Source organism: Oncorhynchus mykiss, chromosome 17 (assembly GCF_013265735.2).
Source record: "Oncorhynchus mykiss isolate Arlee chromosome 17, USDA_OmykA_1.1, whole genome shotgun sequence".
NCBI classification, from domain to species: domain Eukaryota; kingdom Metazoa; phylum Chordata; class Actinopteri; order Salmoniformes; family Salmonidae; genus Oncorhynchus; species Oncorhynchus mykiss.
The window spans coordinates 27,150,678-27,168,616 of record NC_048581.1 but is presented as its reverse complement, the minus strand read 5'-3'; the positions used below and the strand labels follow the sequence as shown (position 1 = coordinate 27,168,616).

Below are 17,939 nucleotides of genomic sequence, written 5' to 3'. Positions count from 1 at the left end.
ACTCATTTACTGTCTTTAAAAAAACATAGCTTATATGGCATACTTGCTTAAACAAATGTGGTTTCTACTGACAATTGAGATGTTGAAACAATGGCATAAGGGGACGACAAGGGGATAAGAGGCTATCTGCATTTTCGATTAAGACATTAATGAGCGAGCTAGGACCGACGTAGTCAATATAACTATTTGTTCAGCACTTTTGAAATGTACAGCGACACCATTCAGAACATGGGCCGTTCTTACAGTGTTCTCCCTGTACACCAAGTCAGAACCGTAGGATAAATAAAGGGGACATATAAGCAGACAATGAAAGCTCTTCCAATATGCGATGATTACATTTCTCTAAAACAGGTTATAGGCTACATATGCACCACCAAGTAAGAACAGTAACGTTAGGTGAAATTAAGAGGGAAAAATAGACCAAATTATTAGGGTGCAGCACATGGACGACTAACAGCCTATTACACAACATACACTTAGTATTACTTTCTTAGCTACAGTATACATATCTCCCTGGCATATTACATAATTTATGCAGCAGCATACAATACATTTTTGGACTCACCTTGTTGTGCTGTGCTCACTTGAACATGAAGGTGGCACGGCAGTCCTTTTGGGTAGATTTTGTCATCAAAGTCTGGCATTCTCTGGATTTATGGTGCTTTCAAGACAACTGGGAACTCTGGAAAAAAAACTAGATCAAATGATGATGACGTCAGTGATCTTTAGGTTGTAGCTCTATAAAAGGCCAGAGTTCCCGACTTACAATTCCGAATTGGATGACCGTTCAAAAAGTAAACTTGTTTTTTCCTAATTTCCCAGTTGTCTTGAACTCACTGGTCAGATTTCTCAGTTACAAGTTAACAGTTGTTTTGAGCGTGGCAGAAATCATGCTGGATTGACAGCATGGCCAATGTTGAATGTTTATCATTTTAAACATGGAAAAGAGACCCTTAAACCCAGACTTGGGACCACACAGCCACCACTGAATAGCAGGCTAGTGATTGCTTTGCAAAGCTTGCAGTTAGCCACTGATTCCTTCCAAACCACTCATTGTTGAATTTGCGATTTCCAACTTGCTGTGTAATGTTTAGGTCCAATGGCCGATTAGCACCGATACGTTTTATCTATAATTTCTCTTCATTAAAAAGGATTTGCCAGTAGATTTTCGACTTGATTCATGATGATGACTGCTAGCTAAGATGTTGAAAGACCTTGAGCCTTCTTGGATGGGCACTTGTAATGTAACTCTATGGCAGCACCCAAGGGCTTTGAGTTTTCAAGCTCCTCATGAGTGACAGAACACTGAGCCAATCACTGCGCAACTAGAGAACATTACAAACTGCTACTCTCAGTGTTTTGCTAAAAATGATGGGTCGCCATTGGATAGGTCAGATATACAAAACCTTGTAGGCAGCCTACTCAACTGACAATCTATTAAAAACATATAGAACCTATTGGATCCAAGACTTAAAAATAACTGATATTGATGGAGGGAGTGTTGGAACATAATGAACGAAATTATATGCCTTATTATTTAAATATATATTTTAAAATCTGGCTACAGACAGAAACGACATAAAACAATTTGAGGTCTTACAAGCATTAGAAACAACATCGGGCGTGGATATGGTGGGAACATGTAGGTCTGAGCATGTGTGATATCATTCATATTTGTGAAATGTAGGTAAAAGTTCAGTTGTCTATTGTTTTTGATTATGTGTGTTTTTGTTTATGGTAAAAAATAAACACAAGTAAAATAAAATATATACAAATAAAATAAATGCTTGAGTACACAAGAGTCAGCCCTAATTCATTCAGAGATGGAGGCCTGCCACTGTGGTCTCTCTTTAGTCTAGTCACTGCCGTATAGGAAACAACAGCAGCTCCCAATGTATACAATTTAACATTCATTAGGAGCCCTGAAATTGGCTTCTGTTGTGTTTACTCACTTGCATAAATATCCCATTTTCCAAATGAATCATTTACCTTGGAGAGAGAACGGGAGGGAGGGGAGAGAAAGGGATGGAGGGGGAGCGATTTAAAGAGAAGGGAGGGAGGGTGAAGACGGAGATTCTCTGAAGTAGATTTATTGTTTCCTTTCTGCTCAGACTGCTGAGCACAGCACTGGGTATATTTATTTTCAGTTATTCAAATGAGTCTGGCTTATATGCAAGGCACTGGGCTGGGGGACTCGCAATCTAGGCCCTATTGAGTCCATGTGCTGATCTAATACATTTTTCTAGAACATTTTATTGAATCAAATGAAATTGAACATCCATATCATAATGCATGGCATGCATTGCAAGTTTGTGCTATTCAGTATTATAAACGGGGTGGTTCGAGCCCTGAATGCTGATTGGCCGTGGTATATCAGACCGTATACGTTGGTAACCAGTTTATAATAGCAATAAGGCACCTTGCGGGTTTGTGTTTTTTGGAAAATATACCACGGCTAATCGGCTGTATCCAGGCACTCCGCGTTGCGCGTAAGAAAAGCCCTTAGCCGTGGTATATTGGGCATATACCACATCCCCTCGTGCATTATTTCTTAATTATTGTTGTTCTACTATAAGGATATATATATATATATATTTATCGACATTTGAATTGCTCACAGCATTGACGCCTTCATCACCATACAATAGTATGGTGCAATGTCGCTCCCATGTGGACATTAAAGTTATTACACCGGCACAGAATGCATTGAAATGACGCGAGCAGAAACACATAAAATAATATAATAATGGTATGATTATTAATTTCCGAGGATTTCGGATCAAATCCCACAAGAAAATACAACTTCGTCAATGTACTGGAAAGACGTATTTAACGCACTTTTGTTTAGGGAATTGTGCACGTTTTCCATCAGCACAGCATTGTGGGAGCAAATCATAATCCACTTCCTCCACTTGAAGAAGCGCCATTTTCGGCGTTGTCATACAGCATGTCGCTAATGTTTATGACATAATAAGAACGAATTTCAGTGTTTGTTATTCTACGTTTGCTTTCCAAGTACTATCTGAAAGATGGGGCGAAAGAAGAAGAAGCAGATGAAGCCATGGTGCTGGTATCCTTTGGTTTGGGGTATAGACAAAACGCATGAAAGGAAAGTGAGGGCTCGAATGTTTAGCAAGGTAGCTAGCGAAGTAAGATAATGTAGGCCTCACAAGACCTGTTCGCACTTTTGATACTTTGTCGTATTTCTGTAATAATGTTGTTGCAATGTAATTTTCCAACACTCTCTTTTAGTTTTATCTCAACAAAGTAAACCCAAATGGTGTATATTGACGAACATTTTAGGCTGAAAACTAGCTATGTTAGCTAAGTAGCTAGCGGCATTATTAGTTAGCAAAGTAACTTATTGTATTCATTATGTAGCTATCTGCAACTACCCAGTTTATGACGCTTAGTCGGCATACCTTGTCTGTCATAGATGGTGGTCAGAAGTCGTGCTCAAAGAGTAACTATACCTTACGTTAAATTAAAGGAGCAACGTTATAGCAGGGAGGAGGCACCCTCGATTGAATGAAACCAACTAGCTAGCTTGCTAACGTTAGTATATACTCTGACATTTCCTTAATTCACAACTTGAAGGTATTGTAATCGAGATTTCGATGATGAAAAGATCCTCATCCAACATCAAAAGGCCAAACATTTTAAGTGCCATATATGTCACAAGAAGTTGTACACTGGTCCAGGGCTGGCAATCCACTGTATGCAGGTTGGTATTCACATTAACAACATGTTGGTTATTCATTAATCTGTGTGGTCATACCTTTTATTTGTTATATGAATCATTGATGGCGTGGGTCTTTCAGGTTCACAAAGAGACCATCGACGGGGTCCCCAATGCCATACCTGGAAGGGTAGACATAGAATTGGAAATCTATGGCATGGAAGGAATTCCAGAGAAGGATATGCAGGAGAGGAGACGGACATTAGAACAAAAACAGGGTTAGTTAGTGTCAACGTAATTTCCTGCATTTGTACTGAGAACCATAGAAGTCTACAGCCAGAACAAATCATCTTAAAGAACTACTGTGTGGCTAAAATACCCCTTTACTTTGTGTTCAGAGAGCCAGAAGAAGAAGCAGAATCAGGACGACTCTGACGAGGATGACGACGATGATGATGCTCCAGGCCCTTCGTTCGTTCAGCAGCAGATGCCTGCTGCCCAGCCCCAGGCTAGCTATGTCCCTCCCATGGCCCAGCCAGGCATCCCCCCCGGGGCCAGGGCTCCAGGCATGCCACCAGGAGCTTACTCAGGTAGAACATGGGCTGAATGGCCATACGATTGCTTTGTTCTGCCAGTAAGACATTTGCATCAAGTAATGATGATTGTAAAAAATGTTCAACTGCTCTGAATTGTGAATGAATCATGCCCATTCTGAACAAACCACAAACTGGAAAGAATTTTTTTCCCCCAGCATCACCAAATAATGGCTAATAAATTATACCTGGTGTATTGGTTAAAATCTAGTTTCCTTCCCTTTTCTTCCCAATGCAGGAATGCCCCCTATGATGCCAGGTCACGGTGTCCCGCCCATGATGCATGGGATGCCCCCTGGTATGCACGGAATGCCACCAGGGTGAGTACTAACTGATACTACTCAGTGGGTGACATTTTCCTCCCTCAATGCGTTTGCTCACTCTTTGCAGGAGTTAAATGTCGCCCTGAACTGGTCCGTCGCTGCAGGATCTGCCTTATTATTAAAACATCAGACAGTTAGATTTGATCATTCAGATTGTAACTCACACCTGTTGGTTTGATCTCCTTACAGCATGATGCATGGGATGGGAGGGATGATGCCTCCAATGATGCAAGGGATGCCTGGTATGCCGCCAGGTAAGCACTGTCGGTACCCCTCTTCCCCTCACTTACTCCAGTCACTCTGTACCCAGTGGGGTGGAATGGCATTGACAGGGGATAGAGCACTGTGGCCGTCTCTCACCTAGGACTATTCTCCTATATGAGGCTTGTGAGAGAGCTGACAATTTCACAAGATTAGCATAGAGCTGGGCGGCGTGGACACATCTATTTAACGATAGGCTTATAACATGAATGTGCACCACAGTTTTAATATTACCCTTAAAAATACTACTACTTTGAATGTTGTAGCTATCAATTGTCCGGTTATCAAACTTATTTTGTTTCAAACTTCACATTTCTCTAGTAGGGCCCTATAGGTTATTTATCATAATGAACGATATCAGCAAAATGCCCACGATAAGTGGTTATTGTCCTAGCTCTAGTAGAGCAAAATCATGTTCATTCTCAATTCTATCATGACCTAGAAACGACCTGCTATGATATTTGTCATGGATTCCCTAACTTTCTGAGAAAGGACTGTGATTTGATATTGAGACCTCATGTCTTGTCTTCAGGAATGCCACCCCACATGGGTCACCGTCCTGGTATGCCCCACATGGCCCAGGTCCCCACCCCGGCAGGGATGCCCCGACCCTCCGCAGCAGCCCCTGCTGCCGTCAGCAAGCCCCTGTTCCCCAGCGCAGTACAGGTGGGTCACCTTGCCAAGAGGCGAGGTGGGATGGAGCTGTATCTTGTCATAACTGTCTCATTGGTTTACCTTGTTCATTTTAAATAGAATAATTCACCAAGAGTATTTCCTCTGTGTTAAGATGGTTGTACTGGTGCGCTCATCTCCGGCACATGCATACTATCAGAATATCATCATTAATGGTGGGGAGTAGGCTTGGGCAGTATCCAGTGTGTCATACCTTCATACTGACCTTGTGCCATATTGGTATATTCGGTAATACCGGCACTGAACACAAGGGACATTATTTTCAAACCCCAGCTGAGCTTTTGTAATCCAAAGGTTAGCAATGCTAACAAGTACATGTAAAATCCCATAGAATGCAAACTAAATGATAAAGAGCGCATTGTGAACATGTAGACGGCCTCTGACCTAAACTATTTTCAGGACAGACATCCCAGCTCACAAAGTTCTAAAAAGTAACTCAGAAATGTTAGTTTGCGGACCGCACAACACAAATAGTAGACAGCAAGGCTCTTGATCCAAGAGGGGATTTTCTGCTGTTACCGGCAATATAATTAATTTTGTAAGATGCTAACCACTTAGCTGGATAGCTAACTAGCGACTAAATTAGCAAACCAAATGTACAGCTGCAGAGCATTTAGCACATTTTTAGACTGTTTTTACTTAAAAGTTATAAAACACCTAGCTGGTGAACATTTAGATGTGAATTCCATACTGTAACCTGATCACCTGGCGTGTGCTGCACAACAATGAATGACTCACAAGGCTCTGGTGTCTCGTTATTGTGTGCTTCTAAACAAACACCATGTGACTGGGTACTAGCGGTAAGCTTCATAATGAAAAATTCTGACAGGTGAAATGAAATACGCAATCATTATCTCTTACCATATTGCACAAGTTGACTGCAGGTATTTACTTGAAATGTAGCAACAAATATTCACATTTATGCAATCTTCTAAGAAATCATTTCAACGGTATTGAAAAACCATCCTGTGGCTATTTCCAAATACCCCAGTATATGGTATACCGCCCAAGCCTAATAGGGAGCAGCAATAGCAGAGTTGTATCAGTAATGCATCCATAGTAAGGAACTACAGCTCATTATCAAAATGCCCTCTCCTCGTTTTCCTCTCCAGAGCTGCTGGTATTCACTCTCGGTTCTGCTGGTGTTGTTCACTCTGCCTCTCTTCTTTATGCTGCAGATGGGCTCTCATGTTCCAAACACCATCACAGCCTCTCCCAGTAGCACTGCAGACTCTCAGTCTGCTGCCTCTAAGCCTCTGTTCTCTAACACTCCACAAGTAGGCAGGACTCTTTCACTTCCATGTCCTATAGACTCCTGTGGCATGCAGCGTATCAGCTTGATTTGGTTGGGAATGCTACAAAATGTCTGTGTTTTGACATATGAACTTAAGTTAGCATATTCAACAGGCTTTTTGTCATTCCGTGTGCATTTTTGTGAACCGCTCCACCAAAAGGATGAGCTGATGGTCGGCTTTCCCTTAGGAGGACTTGCTGCATGCCTGTGTGTGGCCTGCCTTAGTTTTCTTAGCACTGAGTTGGTGATTTAAAATATGTATTTTTGTTTAGGCACAGCTTGCTTTCTGCTTATTTTCCCCCTCCCCTGACTTATTATCATGGATTTCCTCAGATGGTATTTTGCACAATGCAATGCTCATCAGCAATGTGTGATATGAAATGAGTTTTTCTTGAGTGTCTCAGCTGAACTGATATTTTCCAGTCATTTAAAGTGCTAATCTGTTCAGCATTAGTTTGATGTACAGTGCACTCTGCTTGTGAAAATCTGAGGAATCAACCAATCGCTTGTTGTGGTCAAAAACCATGGGACAAATTCTGTTTAGAAAGCCCTTCTAAGGAGTCAGTAGGTCAAATGTCTGAATATCTGATTCCTATGAGAGGAGAGCATTGTAATCTGTGTGTGTGTGATCATGATGAGTCACTCACCCATCTGACAGTGCATCTTCCTTCCGGTCTCCCAGGCTCAGCAGAGTGCCTCTGGAGCTGTGCCCCACAGTGTGCCCTCCACCTCCTCTGATCCTCCCAAAGCAACATTCCCCGCCTACACCCAGTCCTCTGCCTCATCCTCCTCTAACCCCCCTAGTAACACTGTGGCCAAGCCCCCCGCCACAGTGACCAGTAAGCCGGCCACCCTCACCACCATGAGTGCAACCAGTAAGTTGATCCACCCTGATGAGGATATCTCACTGGTAAGTTGCTCCTGCTTTGCGTTTTGCCCTTTCACAGTAAGTAATGAATGAGAAAGTACTTTTTTTTCTATGTCGCGTTACTGTTGTTACTAATATTTGTTTAAAACAAATTAGTCAAATATAATGTAATTGAGTTGTGATTTGTCCTTGCCGTTGCACTGAAAGGGATAGGCTAGTGTTGTGTCCTGTCTAAGAATCCTCTCTGTGTCTGTCTGCCCGGTAACAGGAGGAGCGACGGGCTCAGTTGCCCCGGTACCAGCGTAACGTTCCCAGGCAGGGGCAGGTTCACATGTCTGCCCCTCCTGTGGCGGCCGTGGGCGGCATGATGCCCCCACAGCAGGGCATGCCCCCGCAGCAGCCTGGCATGAGGCACCCCATGCACGGTAAGATGTTATGGCATCACTAGACCAAAAAATTAACTGATGGAGAGAAACTTGTAGCCTTTGATGGCACGAAAGACCAAGTATCATACCAGTTAAAACATGTTTTTTTTGCATTTGCTTGCATTGTGATGTTTCAATATACTTCCTCCTCCCTCCAGGTCAGTATGGTGGTCCCCCCCAGGGTATGCCTGGCTACATGCAGGGCGGGATGCCTCCGTATGGGCAGGGCCCTCCGATGGGATACCAAGGAGGGCCTCCCATGGGCATGCGGCCCCCCGTCATGTCTCCTGCGGGACGATACTGAAGCAGTCGCAACGACCTGACCCCTCACTAGGTTTGGAGGTTAAACCTTTTCTCACCTTGTGCTTTTTAAAACTAGCCCAAGCCAATGAGCTGTAAGACCAACCAGTGATGGTGAAGAAAAGTATTAATGAAAAAAAATATATATATACGCAGCACACGGACATTTAACATTACATCTTTAATGGGGAAAAAACATAAACAACAAAACACACAAAACAACTTGATGATAATGACAACTTTGTCGTTGTGCAGATTTGATACATGTATGGTGTTTTCTTCTCATGTTTCACTCAGGTTTGTAGAAGTGAAGTGTGTTAAATATGGTTCATATTGTTTTGACTGCTCGCTGCTGGAGTAACATGATCGTATCGCCCTCCCCTTACAAAAAGGCAAGTTTCCTGTAAATATATGATTTTCTGTTGTGTAGAGTAAGTCGGTGACGAGGCCCTCACAGCACACTTTGTGTGTTGTTGGACGCCCTGTCCCCAACCGTATGGTTGGTGAGGGTCCTCCTTTATGATGACGATTCCAACTGTTTAGTAGTTTACCATGGATTATTATTATCTATCAGTCTCTAGCTTCATTCTTATTTCAGGTTTATTCCATGATCAAAAGGGTAACTTGTGTGAACTTATTCTCTGTACTGTTTTAAACTATCTATGTTGTAATAAAACTCACTTAAAATCCAACACTGTTTTCTTCCTGACCCATGGATGGGGATGAGGCTTCATGAAGGTTTGTACCATGGAGGTTAGTACCTTCATCATGAAGGTTTGTACATAAATGTTGTATTTATGAAATATTGTTCAAATTATAGAATGTCAACATTCCAGATCTGGTATTTTTAAACATGTTTTAATATACAAATTGTCTTGATGCAGATACATTTATAGCCTGATGTTCTTTAATAGTAATTCAATCATTTAAACCTGCACCCTGAATCAGTTTATCTTCCTCACCTTAGATTCACTAACATTTGCATGCAAGTGCTCTATACTCTGTGAGTGGTTGATGATAAATATACATTTTACTTGATGTCGGGTGTATTTTTCCTAAACCACCTACTCATGTCTGGGTGTTTAGCTTTTCAAGTCAGAGGGCCTTATTTGGTGTTATTCCACTATGGTGCATCAGTGTTTCCCCTATATGTATTTAGCAGCGGCGTTGTGCCGCTGCTAAACCGTAGCCGCCACTGCAAAAGATTTTAAACCAGGAATATAGAAACGATAATGGTGCAATATATTTGAAGACTAAAAATCGCCAAAATAAAGACTAGACAGTTGGCGAAAGTAAAATAAAAAAAAAATGTCATGATATAGGGCCACTTTTGATTTGGTTTGTCATTTTAGTTAAATTAGGAACAATGCATAAGCCATGGCAAAATGTGTAGAATTGTAGAAAATTAGCTTTAAAACAAATGTTCATGTCAAAATGTGTAGAATTGCAGAAAATTAGTTTTAGAACAGCTACAGTTTCTCTGTGGCCGAGAGGAGGGCCTCTAAAATGTGCCATTTGTCATGCCCCATACCCCCACACGCTAACTTTGCCACCGCTGTTGGAAAAAAAATACTAGGGGAAACACTGCATAGCATATTAAAATCGAAAAAAAACATTACTTTGAAACTTTTTGTAAGCCCATGTCTATTTTGATGGTAATGTCCTTATCTGCTTTTCAGCCTAAAACACAGATTTCTTGCGAAACAGGTCAGTTATATCTGTAAGTACCCATTCCCTTACCATAGTGTGGCTGTATCTTGCACCGGATGTACCGTTTAGTAGTAACTAGTTATTGAATCTGAAGTAATGCATTTTGGGAGTTTTTCCAAGATTTGTACATTGTTTTGAGTATTGTAGAGTTATTCTAAAGTACTTGCTCAAGATTTGTTACACCATTTGGTTGCATACAAATGTAATGAATGTTGAATGCTGTGGTGTGCCATTGTTGCCTCTTTCTGTCTGGTGGTGAAGGGGGCAGCTTGGTGGAAACTGGACACATTTTTACCCCACTCATTTGGTAAGTAGGATTTCACATCGGCTATGATGTACAGTGGCTTCATAAAGTATTCCTACCCCTTGACTTGTTTCACTTTTGGTTGTTACAGCCTGAATTTAACGGAGGAAATAGATTCTCACCCATCTACCCACAATACCCCATAATGGCAAAGTGAAATCATGTTTGAAAATTAAATACATATGTATTCAACCCCTTGAGTCAATCAATACATGTTAGAATCACCTTTGGCAGCCATTACAGCACACATTTTTCTGGGTAAGTGTTAAGAGCTTTCCACACCTGGATTGTATAATATTTGCATATTCTTCAAACTCTGTCAATTTGGTTGTTGATCATTGCTAGACAGCCATTTTCAAGTCTTGCCATAGATTTTAAAACAGATTTAAGTCAACTCTTAACTAGGCCATTCAGTAACATTCAAGCAACTCCAGTGTATATTTGACCAGTGTTTTATGCTGTACAGGCTTCCTTTTCACTCTCATTTAGGTTAGTATTGTGGAGTAACTATGTTGATCAATCATCAGTTTTCGATCACAACCATTAAACGCAAATGTACCTTTTTTATTTTGAATTTGCAGAACCATCTCATCTTTGCAGATAAATATTTTGTAGTCATTTTGTAATGGTGGGTGTGGCCTCATGGTGAAATCCCTGAACGGTTTCCTCTCCGTAGTGACTGGGTATATTGTGTGGTAGAAATTCTAATCAATGAGGAGAGGTGAGGTCAAGCACCAATCAGGACATTGCTTTCCTTATTAATACATTTCGAATAAAGTATAGAGTCATTGCTTCTATAATGATGAGGCTGGTCGGCTCAACACTTCCAAGTGTTGTGGTGAGTAGCTCTGACATACGAAGAATACATATCTTTTATAGAAAATATATGCCCTTTTAGTCTTCCTGACAAACAACAGATGCATGGAATGGGTCACAGGGTGTAACTTGATATATGAGAAAGGAGTATCCCACCAGATAGCATTTGCTTTGAAGTCTGTTCTTATTTAGTTTGGTCCCTAAGACGAGGCTCCGATCTCGTTCCTGGTACTTCAAAGCACAGAAACACCAATTCATTCTATGGCATAACTCAATTGTCAACTCTAGATACTTCCATCTCAAGTAAAACCCCTTCTTGACCACACGCCTGGACACTGAGGGAAGTGAGCCTCTAGGTCATACACTCCCCCAGGACCGGTGCAACATCAGAGATGACGTAATGGTTCCAGACACTACCCCACATCTTTTCTCAGACCTTATCTCCCCCAAGGAGGGAGTGACTGGCTCACGGACATTGTGGAGACAAGTGGTTCCCCATCAACCGCGCCATCCCTTCACATGGTTTAGAATAGGTAGACACATTCACATATGAAGACAATATTCCCTCCTGTCATATTTCTCTTTCTGATATTCTGCATAGCACCAGCGGCATGTGAAAGACGAGCCTGACTTCTCCCCTCTCTGGGCCCCAGCTGAGGAAGGAAGTGCAACTACCAACACCAGAGTCCAAAGGGATACATTCTAATAACAAGCATATCATATAAGCATATTATGCAGATAAGACATCTTAATTATCTATGTTACCTAAATCTTCCACCACAATTTATATACCATCCAAAGTGTTAACTTCACCACGCTCAAAGGGATATTCAATGTCTGCTTTTTATTTGAATTGTACCCACCTACCAATAGATACCCTTTGCGTGGCATTTGAAAACCTCCCTGGTCTTTGTGGCGAATATGTTTTGAAATTCACTGCTCAGCTTCGGGGACCTTTTTTATATGTATGTGTGGGGTACAGGATTGAGAGAGTTATTCAAATCATGTTAAGCACTATTATTGCACACAGTGAGTCCATACAACTGATATTGTGACTTAAGCTAATTTTCAATCCTGAATTTATTTAGGCTTGCCATAACAACAGGTTTGAATACTTTTTGATTCAATACGTTTCAGCTTTACATTGAATAAATTTGTAAAAAGTTCAAAAAAACAATTCTACTTAAACATTGTGCGGTATTGTGTAAGCCAGTGACACAATCTCAATTGAATCAATTTTTAAATTCTGGCTGTAACACAAAATAGAAAAAGTCAAGGGGTGTGAATACTTTTGGAAGGCACTGTACATGATGGCTGTTGTAAAATAATGATTGTAAAGTTCATTTGAAAACACTCCCAGACCATATTACGGTAATGTTTTTTTTCTTCAAGTTATGATCATTGTTTACAGATTAATAGATTATTAATAGTTATGGATTAAAGTATTTGGCCTGTTGGATGTTGTCGTCAACACTCGTCCGAACTCATCTTCCAACTTTCGCAACAATGCTCAAAACTGTCTTGGATGTGCTGCTGTGTTAAACTGTTACTCGGATTAGCTTCACCATTATAATTGAATTCTCCCCAGTTATAATTGTCAACATGCATCCTATAATGTTCTTTTAAAGGGAACATTGGCCTGTTTGTTCATTAACTATACATTTCACATAAAACAAATAGACATTATTTCACAAGACCATGTTGGCAGTATCACAGTTTCTCTCCATTTGCTGATGTGCATAAATGTATCCTAATGTAAAAATCCAAATGCTTTGTATCAAAACACACTATTATAAGAATAAATCATGTGTGTTGTGTACAATTTTCAGTGTCTGTTTTTTCAAGCCTATCTTGTTAAAAACCCATTTTATACCAGGAACAGGGCCGATCTGAACCATCTTTGTAAGAGGACCACTAGATGGTCTTGGGTCGTGAACTTGACTTTCTCAAGTAACTGTTTGCAATATCTCCCATGACGTTACAGTGAATAGTTGGTCATTTGTGGTATGTTGTAACTTTTATCATAACATTTTTTAAACCTTAAACATCTTCAAAGTAACTCATGTTTTGATACCTAAATATATTCTCTTATTAGCAGTATTTGGCTGAAATTGACAGATTTTTTGCAGCTTTACAAATGGCTAAATACTCTGGATTTTATACTCTTAGTATAAGGTCAACACACGTTCAGTATTTTGCATTTGCAGAACCATCTCATCTTTACAGATAAATATTTTGTAGTAATTATGTAAAGGTGGGTGTGGCTTTTTGCTATGACACTTGTGAGGAGTAGTTTACAAACGACTCTTCCTGTTCAGCGTTAAGGTTTGAGGTGGAGAAGTTCCTGTAACTAGTCACCAATTTCCCCTCATTAGGCTGAGACCCCCCCAGTCAAGTGAGTCAGACTCAACAATTCTGGTATAATACTCCACTTATGTCTGAGGCTCACTGCATGCTGCTCAGTGTGTGATAGCATCGTCATATAAGAACAAGGGAAGTCATTATGACTCTTCATCTGACAGGTGTTTGGCTGCTGCTCATCACACATACAGTGTTGGGTAAGTCTTGCTTCTGCAACTTTTGGTGTGGGGTTAGTTTATTGGGAACTGTGTTGACCACAGGAGGCTGCTGAGGGGAGGACAGCTCATAATGGCTGGTGTGAATGGAATGGCATCAAACACACAGAAACACGGGTTTGATTTATTTGATACCATTCCACTCATTCCTCTCCAGCCATGAACATGAGCTTGTCCTCTCCAATTAAGGTGCCACCAACCTCCTGTGGTGTTGGAATTTTTCTTCTGCCATTGCAAGTTTTGGATGACTTTATCATGGAGTAGTTTAATGCCTATAAAACAGCACTTGTTTGGGTTAGTCTAACCAGAGGCCTGAAACTGTTCCATATGACTACATTGATCATTATGCAGACGCTCGTAGGCGCAGCCGTCTAATGCAGTGCGTCTCAATGCTAGAGGCGTCACTGCCTGTTTAGTATCACAATCGGCCGGCCGTGATTGGGAGTCCCATAGAGGGCTCACAGTTGGCCCAGCGTCGTCCTGGTTGCTCATGGGTAGGCCGCCATTGTAAATAAGAATTTGTTTTTAATGGCACTGCCTAGTTAAATAAAGGTCAAATAAAAACGGGGAGCTAACGTTGTATTTATTACCTTCTCTATATGTTGCCTCCTAGTGTTCTGTGAAATGGAATTCCTGGAGAAAACGCAGGGTGACTCTATAGAGTTCTACTGTATCTCTGAGTTCAATGCCTCCAAGCCCATTGGGCTCTACCTGAAACGCAAGTGGCTGCAGCCCAACCAAGAGGTCATGTTCATGTTTACTGAACAAAAGCCTTCGTTTTACGGTGACGTCAAAGAGCGCATCAATGTCACGGGAGACCCGAGTACTCACCGGGTCAACGTGACCCTCAGCCAGCTGAAGGGAACAGACACAGACATCTACTACTGTGAGTTTGTCTTCCCCGATGCCTCCAGCGTCGATAAAAAGATTCCAAGCAATATGGAGTTCTTTCTGTACGTTGACACTGTTGGTGAGTATTCTTTATGGATTCCTTCATTTATTTCCTTTTTTATGTTGCTTGATACGAATAGAGTTGTTGACACCATAGTCAACAGTCACAGGAGCCTGCGTGTTTTCCTTTTTGTTGTTGTAATAACTCCAGACGCCATAGCTGAGCCATACTGTTCATGTTATGCATCCTGCCACTGCTTCCTTCTTAGAATAGCCCTGGCTCTAGCAACATACTCTCCTCTACCCCGCCCACAAAGCCAGTCATACTAGTGTTTGTTTCCCATCTGGAGAAGATGTCCCAGACAACAAGATGGATGTAGGCCTGATAGAGACGTGCGCCGGGGGGTCAGCTGTCCTCCCCTGCCTCGTCCCCAACGGTTCCCCCTCGGCCATGGAAGGGGTATGCCTGAAGAGGCGGTGGGGCCGGGCTCCAGTGGAGGTGCTGTTCCACTCAAAGCGCCCCTCTTCCTCTGCCTCGTTCCCCCCAGAAGAGAGGCTTCACCTGGGCACGGGTCTGGGCGGCCTGGCATACAACCTCACCCTGCTAAAGATGCAGCCGGAAGAGAGCGCCTTTTACAGCTGTGAGCTGCTGCTCCCCGGCAGGTCCGACAACAGTGCCAGGCTAGGGAGATACGTGTACTTTGTGTCTGTGCAAGGTGGGTGTTTATCATAGGGCTAGTGGATTCAACCCTAATAAGACACCTGATTTATATGGGGCTAGTGGATATAAACAAGTAACACTTGATTTAGTAAGGCTTGTTCATTCGTTGAGCTTACACATCACATTGGGAACTTTCTTTGTGTGCCTATGCGTTGTCTGTCTATACACGTTTTTGACCAGACCTTTACGAAAGGTCTCCACTTCCCCTCCCCACATCGGTCTCTATACTAATTTTGAAAATAGACAGATGCAGTAGGAAAATGGGGTCAGTGGTTTTGGTTTTTAAGGGATAGTTTGTGATTTTGGCAAGGAACCCTATCTACTTCCCCAGAGTCAGATGAACTCGTGGATATTTTTTTATGTCTGGTGTCTAGTATGAGGGAAGTTGGAGGTAGTTTCGCGAGACAATGCTAACTAGCGTTAGCGCAACGATTCAAACTGCACACAGGCATAAAATGGTATCCACAAATGAATCTGCCAAAATCCCAAACTATCCCTTTAAACTGTAAATTCATGCCAGTAAATGTCCAGGTCATCTGTGGAAGCTGTTTCTATGATGCTGTATTGTTTATTAACTCTAGTAGCCAACTCAGGTAACAAATATCAAACAGACAATGGTCTGTTAGTAATTCATTTAATCATACACAGTATATGAAAGGTTGTCAATGTATTTTTAATTTAGGAAGTGATTTGACATTCTTCAAAGTCTGACACTACATGTTGCTCATTGTTTCCCCAGGTGTTAGGTGTAGCTGTACTGGCTACACTCCACTGCTCTATGCCCTTTCTGCTGCTGTGGGGCTGCTACTCATCTTCCTTATGGCCCTGGGAGTGGCTCATTATGTGAGTAGGACTGTAACCTACTTACTATGGACAAAAGGATTGACACACAGATAATTATTTATATAAATGGTAGCCACTCCAATTTTTTTGCTGCTTTTATGGTCATAATTTAAAAAGTGTTACCATTCTGCAAATTTCTCATTCATATGACATTTTCTTGAAATCAAACAGTTCTCTGCTCTGAGTTTATAAAGCCACTCTGTAACATTTTACAGCCACACCTGTAACCTCTATGGTTGTAGACTGGGGAGGCATGATATTGTAATGTATATAGGTACTTACTCATTTGGTAGCTACTGTATTCCTTCAAGTGACAAATTGTCAGTACCATAACACTGATTTCTGACAGGTATGACTAAGTACCAGTGATTTGTCAAACACCTCAAATTGAGGAAGGATGCCACTGAATCAAAGCATCCATCCTCTTACTATTCACATCATTTCACACTTTCACCTGCTGCCTTCTCTGATTGGCTTCTGTCCTCTGTCAGGGTAAGACCCGAGGAGACCGTGTCAAACCGCAGCCCCACCAGGCTTCCATCTACGAGGAGATGGTTGGGGTGCGGCCCTCCATCCGGAATGGAAAAGTGTCTCCCTCTTACCACCCGAGGCCCCCCCTCTTGAGTTCTCAACAGGAAAACCACAGAGAGGCCCGAAGAGTCACCGCTAGTATCTGAAACTGCGAGGAACAAGGTCTGCCCAATCTCACCAACACGGTGTTTGACTACAACTACAATTTACATAACCTTAAATTTGGACAAACAAACATCCACCTAACTTAGTTTGTTGTACTGTAAATGCTGTTGTGGCGTTATAAACAATGTTTTGTATTTGATGTAAATGCTGGCAGTTAAATGTTGTAGCCTTGCTTTACTTTTTGAAAAGATATTGTATTTAAACCAACAAAAATATTAAGTGTAATACTTGTCTTTATTAGTGTTGTATTTTGACATGGTACATTTGTCCTGTGCTGGAAACAGATATTCATGGACTTACAAAATACCAATTTATACCTGGTGCTAACATCCCGTCCTTTGTCCACATTCTGAGACAGATGCGGACTATTAAATGCATTGTGGTCCGGTAAATTGTCTTGATATCAAGTGTAGACTGATAAAACCTTTATGGCGTCAAATGTCTCAATATTTTGAATACTGGATGGGACCAGGAAACCTGGTCTTAACTGGACTGGCTAATATGTGGACAAGCGCCAGGACACATGCAACAGGGTGCCTTTCCACATCGAGTTTGTTACCATGCTACATATCGGAAATGAACCAGTCATGGGATGGTCCACCGGATGTGTTTGCATGGTGTGCTGAACCACAGCTTCAAAATCTAATTGTATTTGTCACATGTGCTGAATACAACAGGTATTCAGGTCACCTGACAGTGAAATGCTTAGTTACAAGCATATAGAAAAATAAGTGAGGCTATACACAGGGGGTACAGGTAATATGTAAGCAGAGGTAGTGACTTTGCAGTTCAGTTGGATGTGAAAGCTGTAATGTCCTTCTGCGATATGCAAATTCCGAGAACTCACTCTGACCTGAATAAAGGTGCAATAGAGATTTAACTCAACAGCTTACTGTAAAAAAATAAATTTATAACAAGGGGTGCTTCAAGTGTATTCCTTGGTGGT

The 17,939-nt window shown here is 41.6% G+C and overlaps 2 protein-coding genes and 1 non-coding gene across 7 annotated transcripts; all 3 read left to right on the top strand.

Annotated features, from left to right (window-relative positions):
• The first annotated feature begins 2,868 nt into the window (after positions 1–2,868).
• On the top strand, positions 2,869–9,128 carry znf207b (zinc finger protein 207, b). 2 transcript variants are annotated; one of them, XM_021567912.2, is made up of 11 exons: positions 2,869–3,070; positions 3,598–3,724; positions 3,822–3,957; positions 4,078–4,269; positions 4,511–4,592; positions 4,785–4,849; positions 5,389–5,522; positions 6,728–6,826; positions 7,526–7,753; positions 7,980–8,136; positions 8,295–9,128. In XM_021567912.2, exons 1-11 carry the CDS (start codon positions 3,030–3,032, stop codon positions 8,438–8,440), a joined length of 1,407 nt encoding a protein of 468 aa, XP_021423587.2. In that variant the 5' UTR covers positions 2,869–3,029; the 3' UTR covers positions 8,441–9,128. The 2 variants fall into 2 exon arrangements, with proteins under 2 accessions (XP_021423587.2, XP_021423588.2); XM_021567913.2 differs by lacking the exon at positions 6,728–6,826 and having other exon boundaries at positions 2,874–3,070.
• Positions 4,871–4,999, top strand: LOC118940678. Its single transcript, XR_005037264.1, has one exon. It is a non-coding gene; the product is annotated as a small nucleolar RNA SNORA49 (small nucleolar RNA).
• Positions 9,129–9,410: 282 nt separating the features above from the next.
• On the top strand, positions 9,411–17,914 carry LOC110493567. Of its 4 annotated transcripts, none has more exons than XM_036949503.1 (7): positions 9,411–10,143; positions 10,408–10,453; positions 13,789–13,824; positions 14,456–14,812; positions 15,084–15,449; positions 16,194–16,297; positions 16,789–17,914. In XM_036949503.1, exons 4-7 carry the CDS (start codon positions 14,467–14,469, stop codon positions 16,972–16,974), a joined length of 1,002 nt encoding a protein of 333 aa, XP_036805398.1. In that variant the 5' UTR covers positions 9,411–10,143; positions 10,408–10,453; positions 13,789–13,824; positions 14,456–14,466; the 3' UTR covers positions 16,975–17,914. The 4 variants fall into 4 exon arrangements, with proteins under 4 accessions (XP_036805398.1, XP_036805397.1, XP_036805396.1 ...); XM_036949502.1 differs by having other exon boundaries at positions 9,411–10,156; XM_036949501.1 differs by having other exon boundaries at positions 9,411–10,453; positions 15,087–15,449.
• The last annotated feature ends 25 nt before the right edge of the window (positions 17,915–17,939 follow it).

Excerpts from the sequence above, each read along its gene's own strand:
- znf207b (XM_021567912.2), top strand. The coding sequence starts at position 3,030 with ATGGGGCGAAAGAAGAAGAAGCAGATGAAGCCATGGTGCTG. Across the intron at positions 3,725-3,821 it reads TGGCAATCCACTGTATGCAG|GTTCACAAAGAGACCATCGA; the intron begins GTTGGTATTCAC and ends TGGGTCTTTCAG. Across the intron at positions 3,958-4,077 it reads GACATTAGAACAAAAACAGG|AGAGCCAGAAGAAGAAGCAG; the intron begins GTTAGTTAGTGT and ends CTTTGTGTTCAG.
- LOC110493567 (XM_036949500.1), top strand. The coding sequence starts at position 10,363 with ATGCTGTGGTGTGCCATTGTTGCCTCTTTCTGTCTGGTGGTGAAGGGG. Across the intron at positions 10,454-13,788 it reads ATTTTTACCCCACTCATTTG|GTGTTTGGCTGCTGCTCATC; the intron begins GTAAGTAGGATT and ends TTCATCTGACAG. Across the intron at positions 14,813-15,083 it reads TCTGTACGTTGACACTGTTG|AAGATGTCCCAGACAACAAG; the intron begins GTGAGTATTCTT and ends TCCCATCTGGAG.